At 37.7% G+C, this 13,021-nt stretch overlaps 3 protein-coding genes across 4 annotated transcripts in view; 1 reads left to right on the top strand and 2 right to left on the bottom strand.

Moving 5' to 3' along the window:
• The first annotated feature begins 291 nt into the window (after positions 1-291).
• Positions 292-733, top strand: LOC137714085 (histone H3.3-like). Its single transcript, XM_068453374.1, has one exon. The coding sequence runs from the start codon at positions 292-294 to the stop codon at positions 700-702; it is 411 nt and encodes a 136-aa protein (XP_068309475.1). The 3' UTR covers positions 703-733.
• A 3,656-nt stretch (positions 734-4,389) lies between these two features.
• LOC137716472 (endoglucanase 11-like) lies at positions 4,390-6,906 on the bottom strand. The gene is made up of 5 exons (XM_068455932.1): positions 6,691-6,906; positions 6,317-6,529; positions 5,961-6,161; positions 5,510-5,764; positions 4,390-5,046 (listed from the first exon to the last, which is right to left on the bottom strand). The coding sequence occupies exons 1-5, from the start codon at positions 6,889-6,891 to the stop codon at positions 4,390-4,392; spliced, it is 1,527 nt and encodes a 508-aa protein (XP_068312033.1). The 5' UTR covers positions 6,892-6,906.
• A 3,567-nt stretch (positions 6,907-10,473) lies between these two features.
• The window catches only part of LOC137715753 (small ubiquitin-related modifier 1), a 67,405-nt gene continuing 64,857 nt past the window's right edge, over positions 10,474-13,021 (bottom strand). Inside the window, exons 2-4 of one of the 2 annotated variants that reach the window (XM_068455096.1) lie at positions 11,531-11,654; positions 10,849-10,998; positions 10,474-10,745 (exon numbers count right to left, since the gene is read on the bottom strand). In XM_068455096.1, the coding sequence (XP_068311197.1) occupies positions 10,680-10,745; positions 10,849-10,998; positions 11,531-11,611 (297 nt within the window). In that variant the 5' untranslated portion in view covers positions 11,612-11,654 and the 3' untranslated portion in view covers positions 10,474-10,679. Of the gene's footprint in view, positions 10,746-10,848; positions 10,999-11,530; positions 11,690-13,021 lie in introns of those variants that run through there. The other variant, XM_068455095.1, reaches the window with a different exon arrangement.

Here is a 13,021-nt window from a genome sequence, read left to right as displayed (position 1 = left end):
AAGGTTGGACCAATAGGAGGCCTGTTTTAGTTTCACAATCCGTGGCACAGGCAAAAGATGACATCCCATTCGTTAATTAAGGGTCGTAAAAAACACAATAAGCGGATATAATGACCATCTGATCAGAAAGCGAGACAAAAATGTAAATGTGAAACCAGGCGACCCACAACTCCACCGCCTCTTTGAGCACTATATATAGTTTACGCACGGACGAAACACAGCGACAGGTGCGACCTAAGTTTATGAGAACAGAATCTCCTATCTTCTCCAAACCTAATTTCGGTTTTCGAGATGGCCCGTACAAAGCAAACTGCTCGCAAGTCCACCGGAGGCAAGGCTCCAAGGAAGCAACTTGCGGCCACGATATATAGGAAAGCAACCCCAACCACCGGAGGCGTGAAGAAGCCGCACAGATACCGCCCTGGAACCGTCGCTCTCCGTGAAATCCGCAAGTACCAGAAGAGCACAGAGCTTCTGATCAGGAAGCTGCCGTTCCAGAGGCTGGTTCGTGAGATAGCGCAGGACTTCAAGACGGATCTTCGTTTCCAGAGCCACGCTGTGTTTGCACTGCAGGAGGCTGCGGAGGCGTACCTTGTTGGGTTGTTTGAGGACAGTAACCTGTGCGCCATTCATGCCAAGCGCGTCACGATCATGCCCAAGGATGTCGAACTTGCCAGGAGAATCCAGAGAGAGAGGGCTTAAGGAAGGAAGAGATTGAAGCAAGATTTGATTTGATTTGAAGGAAGAGATTGAAGCAAGATTTGATTTGATTTGGACTAGAAGAATATGTTTTGTTTTTTAAGGTTAATAATTTGTTTGGTTAATTTGTAATCTTTAACAATTCAAGACTTGTTTTCTTTGGTTGCAATTGCAATTGTGGTTGAACCTCTTCCAAGTTCTAATCCACTTGATAAATGCAGTTGTGTGTGTGTGTGTGTGTGTGTGTGTGTGTGTGTGTTTTTAAAACAAAACCATAATCTCTTTAACCAGTTTCATCCCTATCCTCAAATACATTCTATTCAAATTCCTGTTATATAATTTAATTGAAAAATAATTGAAATTAGAAAACCGAAAGCCACCCCGCGGCGGCAGGCGATTGGTTCCTCTATCGTCGCCGGGAGCTCTTAGTGCGGAGACGTTTGAATAAGAAATAAAATAAAATGCTAAAGAAACTCAAAAACATTAAGGTCTCGTTTGGTTGAAATCCCTACATATGGTTTATCATGCTGCTCTGCTGCATGACGACGTTCTTTTCATTTTTGTCTAGAAAGATTGCATTAGTGGGTTAAACAGTTAGCAGTTAAGAGGGAGGAGAATTGGTTAGGATCAAACCCACTTCACAAATCATAAACATGGTCAATTTCCGCCACTAGGTAAAAACTCCACCTATTTTCGCATTTACATTCTCATAAGTTGGTACAAAATGGTCAGTAACTGACATAAAAAATTAAGACATATTAATTCGCTCAAATCAAATACACGAAGGCCAAATCAGTGAGGAAGCACAAGAAGAACAAAGACCAACCAAAATCTTGGAAGTTTGAGTTGAATCTAAAATCCGTTATATCATAAGTTATTCTCCAGCTTATTGAGTTTGTGCTATCATTACAACCACATTATCTTTGTTGTGAAGAAATGTTTGTTTCATTCAATTAACAACTAGATTGAGTAGCATTAGATCTAATATTAGTTGTCTCAATTTGGTAAAAGAAAGGCCTTAGATGTTGTGAAATGGCTTATTAAAAAATTTGGTTTATCTACAAATGTAGAACGGTTACAATGATATACCAGTTCATGAAATGATCAGTTCCTTTTGTTTTTTCAAAAAGGAATGAATTTGAATTGATGGATAGAATCCCATTATTTAAAATGGAAGATGGAATGGCTTCATGCCCAGACAAATCATGTCTTGATAGGGAAGATGCAAAACATTCCATATGATTTAACGAAGCCATATATGGGCTTGATATGCCAGGGTGATGTTTTTACAACACAAAATTCCATGAAAAGGCATTTGGTGGTGGAATGGATGTATATGTTGCCAAGCAGTATTGTACTTGTGGTGGCAAGTTTAGAAGTTTAAATTTTAGTTTGATTGATACTATGCCACTTGTTTCCAGTACATTTCAGGTAAGGATAAGCATGGCATACGCATAAATACTTGAATTTGTGCAAGAATATTTGAGAAGCATGTAGTGCTTGCATTTGTCCAAGTTGTTGATCATGAGAAAGATACAATATTAGTAAAATCGAATGGGCATGAGGGCCTGGAGGTTTTTTAATGTATTTCCTCTATCACCAGATGATGTTTGAGGTTGTTAAAAGGATGCACCACCTAGCAGAAGGCACTAGAACGCGGTGCCATAAACCACAGAGATGTAACCTTGTAGTGCAAGAATGATTATGGCCTAATGCTTCTGTCAAGACAAGTTATTTCATGGCAACTAAAAATCGGGTGTTGCCATAAGTCAAGAGTATAAGTTACTTGAGAAATCCAGAATTCATTTGAGATGAATTAATTAACATTGTTTTGGAAGGATGACGATTGAATTGTGGGGGCCAAGGCAAAAAGTGAGATAACATTCTTGTGTGGGGATTTGAGACCCGTGGCAATTTTGAAATCTTATAAGCTAAAGGATGAAAGCCAATAGGTGCTTTTCCAAAAACTGCTAGTGAGGCATTAAGGCCCTGATTATAAGAAGATATAGTCTTCATTGCTTCCTACTTAAAGTACGGAAAAAAAATGATCAATTGAGTGATAGCATTAAAACAACCACAATTATGAAAGAACACTTGGGGTTTGTTAGAAGTAATTTGCTAATTGAATGACATTTAAGATGTCATCTCTTGTAATGAGTAATTGTTTAAGGTATGGCAAGGTTAGAGACCTTCTGACAAATACCTTAAATGTGGGGGAGTTTACCCAAGTGTTAGCCAAACACTTAGTAATTAAGTCCTAATATAATTTTGAGGACTTGACATTTCAAACGACTACTCTCATATGAAATATGATTTCATAACAACATAGTGAAAGTCAACCTCGTGGATCCAATATTAAAGGATTGACTAGAGAGTAAGTTGATCATCGAGGGGAATGAGGCTAAAGCTAACATAACTAATCAATCAGCCAGGCGGAAACCTAACTTAGTTGATTGGAGATCCCATGGTCTAAGTTCAATAGGCAAACTGGTTGGGCATGATTCAAAGAAGTTAAACACTATATACGTCATTCCTATGATGGAAGAAGTGTGTTGTCTGCAGAAGTTTTAGGGTGTATATTTATACTTATAATGACAGTGATATCTTATAAATAAGAGGAATAGAGCAGACTATTCTTAATCAGTGGTCACCTATATGAGAGTAGAATTGGGGCGCTTCTATGAGTATGAGATGGCTAAATTCTTTAAAGCTCTCATGAATCCGGGATTTGTTCAGGACCAAAATGAACATAACCGTATGAATTGTAATATATTAGGATAAGAGATGTGTGTTGCTTATTGTCTTGGTTTACTGTTGTGGTGAACAGTTCAAGATCTTCCACATCCACTGCATCACCAAGTAAATCCAATAAGTATTCACTAGGGTAGGTTCAAGTCCAAAAGACACCTCTCCCGATGCATCTCTTGTCCGCCTGTATACTCTCAAATTCTTCCTGATTTTTCATTCATGTGGGGGATTGTTAGAAATTATATATTATAGTATAAAATATTGTAATATATAATTTTAATAATTGAATGAAAAATAGTGTTAACCATATTTCTTAGAAAGGTTATGTTATTTAGGTGCATTCCCTTGTCAAATGATGTATACTTATAGATGAAAAGTTACATCTCTTTAACAAGAAGTACTTGGGTTCTATATAAACTCATAAAACCATTATCATTAAGAATAGAAGAAAAAAAAAGTTAATTCTTACTCTTGAGAAATAGGGTTTCCCCGCTCTATTTCTCTCATTCTTCGTTTGTCTATTGAGTCATGTCTTGAGAGTACGGAATATATAAATTTCGCCAAAGTTCGAAGATTGAAGTGCTTTGACTTCGGATTATAGATTGTTGAATCATGTGAGACAGACGCCTACCGAACTACAATCAAGAGTGGGGACGAAATTCTGTCATTAAGATATTGCATTTATGCAGGCCTCAATCTCTAATTTTGTTAGTATTTCTAACTTTCTCTCTAGTTGTTTATATTAATCTCATATATAATTGATGTTGTGAATTTCTTTATGATTATTGCTATTGGAATTCTTGTGTCATTTCCATATTTTCTATTATTGTTCCATCATTTGCTTCTTTGTATATATAGATATAGCACTGTATGTTGAGTTGTTTATCAAAACTATGAGGCCAATTGAAAGACATTTTCATACATACACATCTTATTAACTAGCTAGCTTGAAGCTATTAATGGTTGATTAGGAGACAGATAATCACCTTCTAACCTATCCAATTTAGCAAGAACTCCCACTAATGTTGCAGTATTATAAGTGCATGCCTCAGTCTGCATGTAATTCCACCTTTCATCTCTGAATCCATCGTTGCCATCAGGCCCACCAACCAGTGCCCCAACAAGCACGTTAGGGTTTGGACCCCGCCTCCCATACCAGTTATCGTACCCCTGAGTGCACCCAATGAAACCCTTGTTCTTCTTATACGAATCAACGGATGCTCCTCTGTGATGCAGCCTTCGAGGGTATTTTGGTCCATACTCAACCAAGTAGCTCATGCCCATTGGATTGGACCCCAGAATGTAATCAACCTGTGATTTGGTAAAAGATAAGATTTCTTGTGGGCCCACCTGTCCTTTGTCGCAAGTAAGATTGTGATGAGAGGCTTGGATGTAATCAGAGTATATTGTGAGTAAAAACGCTGCGTTTGAAACGTATTGCATGTTGTTCCATTGGCGGATGTACAATAATCCTCCTGGGGTGCGTTGCACGTTGGTTACATCGTTTTTGTCAAGGCAAGCACACATGTAAAACTCTGCTTTAGAACGGTACTGTTGCAGTATGTGCATGTGTTGCTTGTTCTTCTCTTCCCTTAGAAACTAGAAAAGAAAACGTTTGTGAGAGTTAAGGAATTGAAACCATCAAGTTAAATATTTGTAAATATTACTAAGCACATGGTAAATCACATCTATAATAAAGGATCCCGAAGCTCGTCGGCGTAAGTAACTGGAGTCTTAGATGCAATATTTACGGTGAGGTATTGTTGCATTATGAGCCTCACAATACATAATTGGTTCATGAAAATCTATGCACATGAACTTATTATAATTTCTTTTAGCAAAAAAGAATTAGCAATACAACAAAAATTGACAATCGATTATTTTCACAAAATGCCTTGTGTAAAACCCCTACTATTTGCCAACCCATTAGCCACTGATATGCTTTTTACCCACTCTATTTGCTACTAGTACACAGTTTATAGCATAATGTACAACTAATATTAGCAATTATTGTCGGTTTTTCTTGTAGTATATAAACGTAGTAAAGGTTAAGTTTAGTTACCATTGAAGCAATGATTTGAACACCAGCATACTTGACATCCCAGCTGAACTCTTTCATGGCCCAAGTAGTGCCCCCAAGAGACTGAGCATTGTTCAAAACATAGTTCAAATAATCCTCATTGTTTGTAGCTTTGTACAACCACAAAGCTGCCCAAAGCAACTCATCCATGTAACCACTCCAAGATGTGTAGTGCCCTTTCACCACTTCAATACTCTCATCATACTTCCCTCTATATTTGTCACCAAATTCAAACAACTGCCAACAAATCCAATTCCCTGATTAGTTATTAATGTTAAATACATTGAATAAATTTGTAAAAGATATTTGAAAGTGCATATTTTGACCAATGCCATTATACTTTGGTAACCAGCACACCAACCCTTGCATAGATGTGTATCAACCTTGTATATTTTTGTATATAGGGCAGCATCACACTAATTAAATATGTTACCTGTTGTGCATGGTGTAGAAGTAGGCCAGAGTAATGTGGGTTGGTTTTCCTAAACACAACGGCAGCCGCTGCCGTAGCGGCCGCAGTCTCACCGGCAATATCTGATCCGGGATGATTCTCATCGACCTTGTAGGCTTGTCGAGAGGTCGTCATGTCCTCCGGCCGTTGCCAACAGTAGTGATCAGTAGATCCATCGCCAACCTAACAATCATATACGCAATAAATTTATTGAAGGACTCGAAGTTATTGATGGTTTGAAATATTATGTTGCAAACTGAATCTATACCACTTTTAATTTTAAATTCTAATAACAAGTCAGACTGTGAGATGTTTCCACAGTTTTATTTCATTATTACCTCAGCCCACAAAACATTTGGGTGAGTATGAGCCTTGATGAAATAATCAGTCCCCCATTTGATAGCTTCTAAGGCATGATTGTACTCTCCAGCATCCTCCATTTGTTTGCCGTACTCAATTACACCCCAGGAGAGCATTGTTATTGTAAAAGCCATTGGCAGACCAAATTTCACATTATCACCAGCATCATAGTACCCTCCCACCAAGTCTACCTGAAAAATATACATGAATACATACGCCAAACAAAATGCATCACACCAATCACGTATACACCTTATTTAAACGATAATTACGATTGATGAATGCTAACCAACTGAGCTACTAACATGTTGAATATGATTGATGAGTTGTAATGATAAAATGGATGACTGACCCCTTGTTCTAGGCCATCATTGAGGCCGGAATGGTGACGCCAGGTGACCCGTTGGTTGTGGGGCAAGCGGCCGGAACGTTGGGACTCAAAGTAGAGGAGACTCTTGGAGAGAGCTTCGCCGTAGTCGAAGGACTGAGACAAGGAAAAGAGTGTGAAAATGGAGAGTAGAGAAATCCATTGGAGGACAATACCTTGCTTCATGTCCTCCGTAATAATGTTGTGTTTCTCACTCTCTTTCCTTCCTACCCCTCCCACAGGATCCCCTATTTATACTCCTGCTCAATTCGTGTGAGGTCAAGACCACGCGAGCTTAAATGGATGCCCCCCATGGATTGGTTAAGTTAGCAAATCAACATGTTTTTTTTTTTTTTATACAACGATATATTTACAATAAGAAATAAGTGAATAATGGTCATAATTTATAAGCAATTGATTATGATGGCTTTATTTTTTAAGCAAGATTTCTATTTATTTTGGAACCCCAAACTTTATCCGGATGTCCTTTTTAAAGATTCTATTAGGATTAATCATGTCAATAAAATTCTACCGCTTCAACTAAAAAAAATGCATACTCAACAAATGAATAACATTATAGTTGTGTCCACAAATTGGTAGGTGATTCTGAATCACATATTAGAACATATCTTATAATATGAAACTCATTTCTATCAATAATTTACAGTCGTTAAAATATAATTAATTTAAATCAATAATAAATAAGAATTAGAAGCAAAAAATTCCACAAAATAAAAGACTCCTGATTGAGCTTTGAAATTGACTAAATACATATCAAGTGCTCCCACGCTAAATCAGGCTTACCTAATCAACGTTTTGACCAAATTCAGGAAATAATATCTGGCATAATTTTGCCCCAAATATTTTCTTAGCCAGATTTTAGTTGCATAACCTTTCTGTACATGGAAAGGTATCTGGAGGCAGTGCTGGTTTTATAAGACGTTGGTTGGGCATTTAAATTTGGAAAGCCAACGTATCCTACAAATATAATTTTTGAATAAATTTCACGAGTGTATTAATTATCAAATGCTAATTAAATTTACATTTTTTTTTTAATTTTTATACATCGATACATCTTTACTAGTCTCTAATCTCTAATCTCTAGTATTAAAAAATAAAAAAATTCAGTATCCCAGGACTTAAAATATTTGGACATAAAAGCCCCTCAAACAAAAAAAAATCAACTGAAGTGAAATTCCTGGGAAATGAAAATAAATCAACGTGAAAAAAAAAGTGGAAGGAGAGGGAGAAAACCAAACTGAAGGACATGGTTTATACATTGATACATTTGTATTTGTAAGTGTGAGATTTTAGATTATTTGACGAGTTTGAACAACATTATTACTAATTTATTATGAAGTTAAGCGTACACTCCTTAATATAAATAATATCATTTGTTCAAAAACAAAAAAAAAGATATAATTTTTAAGGGGGCATTTTTGTAAAATAGTAAGTCAAATAATCCAAGAACAAAAAAAGAATAGAACGATGGAATTGTTATTGACATTCCAAAAATCTCATTTTACATTTCAAACTTTTCATATTTAGAAAGAAAAATACACTGATGAAGAGTGTAGAATGAAATTTTTAAAGTGTCAAATAAAAGCCTGCAACTCCACAGGAGAGAAGTTGAACATGGCGTGGTTTGAAACTGCTACGTGCAGTTGCTTTTTTGGTTTATCGCTTTCTTCCACCAGGCAAAAACTGAATCCAAGGGGGGGGGCCGAACCAACTCCTCCTCCATTTTAGGAGAGAGAAGGGGTGAGAACAAAGGTAGAAGAAACTGACAGTTGCTGCCGTCAACTTTCAAAGCCTATCTATAGTCACAAGTCCCATCACAAGAATCTGACAGCAGTTTTCAAACCCCATCGATAATGACAAGGAAGATCACAAACTCTGCGTTTGGGGTTTCTCCATCTCTAGAGAAAGAAGCGGCTCTGGAATCGGAGGCTAAGACAGTAAGAGCGGGATTGACGGCATGCTTGGGGTTTCTCCACCTACAGGGTGCTTCAAAGGGGTGGTGGAGCTGGTGGTTTCTTTTGCAGTTTTAGTATAATCTAATGGCGGAGGCGGAGGTGGAGGCTGTTAGAGCGGGATTGACGGCATGCTTGGAACGAGGTTTTGCTAATGCGGTGGTTTTATATGGTTGTGCAATGGGAAGACAACGGAGATGGGTGGAAGGGATTATCGACATTCGTGTCCTTGCTTCCCATTTGCAAACCCTTGTGTTTGGCAGCTTGGCTTGGCTTCTATCCTCGAAGGTGCAGTAATCAAGCGGTGAACGCATAGTGTACCATCCGTGTTCCAGTTAATGATTATTGCGGATACGTGATATACCACCATATTTCAATCACAACAAAAATTTCTTCATGTAGCTACGTTTGGTTTTAAAGCAGAGAGTGTTATGAGTGGGATGCCTCTGAAGCCAATCCGACTCTTAAATATTTTTGTTGTTGATGTTAATAAATTACACTATCGTTTGACAAAAAGAACGCCGTACACAGCAATTTTTCATCCGCAATGGTCTATTCAAACTCAACTAAGAATTAGTCTCAATAGCATCACCAATTAATAAATGTTCGCCACAGCCTTTATGTAATCAGTAATAGGTGAACACATAGAACAAGAGATGAGAGTTGGATCAGAAAATTCCTTTTCACAGCAAAGAAAACTTGGTAGAGGATGGCACACGCTTTCGACATTTTGGTCCCCTGGTTTGGCAACAGGCCAAGGTCGTCCGACGGGATGTTGCAACCATCAACGTCGGTCCATCAGGTTAGATGCGGCCACCGTCAACCCCTTGATTTCTTGAAAACAATCCATGGTCGTAAGCTGGTAATCGCGGTGCAGAAGGAGTTGCAAGATGGAAGATCATAAAGTATTTCGTTGCTGAAAACAGAGTGTACTGTTCAAGTATTTCGATCGAACATCAAACAACTCAAATCTACCAAGCAAATGCAACAGGCAAAGCACTCTTTAACAATAAGTTGGTGTTGCCCCAAATTTCATCCAAAAATCAGAGAGTACTATGACAGCTATTGAAAGGTAAAATACTATTTCAATAAGTTTACCAAAAGAAGTACTAAAACACTCAAACTTAAGAGCTTGTTTGGTGTCTAGCAATGCAATGGATTAGCTAACTCACTGTATTCAAGGATGTCAACGGAAGAAATGAGATGGATTGTTTCTTTCATGTCTAATCACCTCCACCTTCAACATAGCTTGAATTTCACGAGTTATCCAATCCACTCCAAAGCTAGGTACCAAAGAAACCCCTAAATGATCCTACGATGACCTGACAGCAGAGAAGCTCAGACAGGACAAACTGCTTCCTAATGCAAAAGGGCGAAAAAAGTAAGCCGGGCTGGAAAACAAATGTGAAGCAGCAGCTAAGAACAAATTAAATGCTAACAACACTTCATCAAGTGTCAATGATGACAAAGTTTCGTGTCACAATGTCGTTGATTTTTTAAGTGATTCATGGTCTTGTATCCAAAACCAACACTAATCACCCACGATGATCATCCTCAAGATTCAACGAGCAATTGACAAGTCAAGCAACAATTTCATCTTGACAAGTCAATTGACAGCCAAGGATTTGTCACGCAGACCATCTCATGATGCATCCATCTGCTCCCTCATGATCAAACTTCAACCATTATTCACAAACCTGTAGACCACCATTGACATACGAAAAGAAATACAAGTCGCATGAAGAACAGCCAGATACTAGTGCCAAGAATACAAGCATAAGCCACAAAAAGAAAGTAGAGGAGAAACCATACCTCATATACTTTGAAACCATAAAACCGTACTTAATACACACACAATTGCCAAGTATTGACAATCATCTAGCAAGAAAGCTTAAATACGACTAGTAGCGTTGATAGATACTAAAAGTACAGACATCACCCTTCGAGATAGTCTACATATACTTAGCTCTTACTAGGAAAACAACCTTCCATATTCATTGATTAGGCAAAAGAACCTCCAGTTTGATGCAGCATTGCATCTATTTCATCCCCATCTTCCATTTCCAACTGCAGGAGAAGAAATAATAGTCAGTCAGAATTCGATAACCAAACATCAAAATCAACATTCACACACATACTGACATATCGGGAGAGCGAGAAAGAAACGAACCTCATCAGGGGTCTGCTCGGCTCTGAGACGACGGCCATCAAACAGGAATGCAATAGAGTTGAACTCCACCGACTGTCTGTCGCAGTAAGCATTCATAAGCTTCTTCAGCTGGGTACTTCTCTTGATCCTGAAAAACACTTCATTCCCATCCTACATAATCAAACCAAAATATTTTCCGCATTAGCAATAAATCACATACGAAGAGCACCAACGTATCCATTGTCACCAAACCTTAAGATCGCTTCGTAAAATTCCAAAAATTTGTAAAGTAAAAGGAGAAAACATTCAAGGCTGAAATCAAATTCCTCTTTCATAAAACAATCCCTAATCTCTAAAATATTAAGAAAATAAGGTCAGTTCAAGGTTTATTGAACAGCAATTTCAGGCACCACATCAAAAAATAAAGGGCACATGCAAAGAAATTAAAATATAAAAAAATCAAAATAGCAAACATCACAAAATTTCTAAAATTTAGGAAAAATAGCAAATCGTAACTCATATGGGAAAATTCTATCAAGGGAAAAAAAAAAACATAAAACATAGGAGAGACAAAACATGCTTGATGAAACATTCAAAACCAAAAACATACAAACAAAACAAAACTCAGTTTTCCAGGGTATATGTTGCTCAAGATTAACACAAATTTCCATAAACAGAAACAAAACCCTAAGAGAGAGAGGACCTGGCCCTTGACTTTGAGGTTGATGTGGGCGGCCTGATCGGTGGGCTTCTTGTCCTCCTCCTGGTTCGTGACGCCTGACATTTTTCTTTGATTCTTCTCCGTGTGATCCGAGTGCAGAGAGAGACACTGTGTTAATGAGATGGGAGACCTAGAGACCTACCACCACTTCCAAACACTCTTAAATTAAATCAAAACAAAGTTTGCGCCTGTCTCTCTCCACCCAACTGTCGTACATTATTCGGCCTATTTAGTTCGGCCTTACGTATTCATTTAAGCTAAGGCCCATTTAGATTAATCTCTCAAAGTGGGCTTCAGTTGGGTTTGAATTGGAATGCTTGTAGTCTCTAAGGGTGCATTTATTGAACCGGACTATCTCAAACTAAATTAGCTTCAAAGATTAAGTTGGACTGGCTTAGATTAGACTAAGCTGGATTAACTTAATGATGCATTTGGTGCAGTTTCGGACTAAAAAGCACGATAACGAAAAACCATCCCATTCGTCACCCAAAAGACCAACAAAGCAATTCAGAACAAAAATCATACATTTTTTTAATATAAAATTATAAAATTTTCATTTAATGAAGAATGATGTTAGGAGCTACACATATGATATGGAGTCATTGAATGAAGTACTTCGTTGTGTATACAAAATGTATATATACGTTCTATATGATTTCTATTTGGCATACAATCTCAACTCAGGATCTTCTCCCTTCTTCCAGTAACTAGTGGACTGGCGCACTCGAGTCTGGACTCTCAATATCTGTTCTTCGCATATCGCATACGAAGAGAGCTTAACCTCGTGGCCAAAGATAAGGACACGCCAACATCCATATATGCACCCAGCATGTGGAAATACACCTAAGGTGCCCCACCATCCAGCTGGTTTAGGAGAGGTAAGGACTGCTAGTAACAAATCGAAGCTATGACAATTCCTACAAGACCTCCGGCGAAGACGTCCTGCCAATGATTCAGTAATCATAACACGAGAGATTCCCACGAGTGCAGCACATAGTAATGGAAGAAATACAATGCAGAGCTTTGCGGAATAGCCTCTGTGATCAAACACTTTGATCTTCCCGGACAAATACCATGCAAGAAAACCAAGAACTACAAATAAAACTGAAGTATTTCAGCACAAGGAATCAAATAACAACAGTTTTCTGCATTTATTTACATAAGTGAGATTTAATGAACAATTGTAAAAAGCAATTGAAATATAATCGAAGTAGATACATAGACAAACAATTAATGAATTTGGCCCCAAGTTTCGAATTTTATTTATTAATAATTTACCAAAAACAACACCCAAACTCCAAAGCTCTGCATCTGCATCTCAATTCTTTGTCCTTAATACTAGGTTTCTAATCAAAAGCTTGCATCTACATCCAAAGCCTTGTATATACATCAAATTGTGGACATGATAAGAATAGACAAGAGCACCACATGCTGACGCACACAATTCTTTGTCCTTAATACTAATTTTCTAAT

Source organism: Pyrus communis, chromosome 14 (assembly GCF_963583255.1).
Source record: "Pyrus communis chromosome 14, drPyrComm1.1, whole genome shotgun sequence".
Lineage (NCBI taxonomy): Eukaryota > Viridiplantae > Streptophyta > Magnoliopsida > Rosales > Rosaceae > Pyrus > Pyrus communis.
This window is presented reverse-complemented; position numbering and strand designations above follow the sequence as displayed.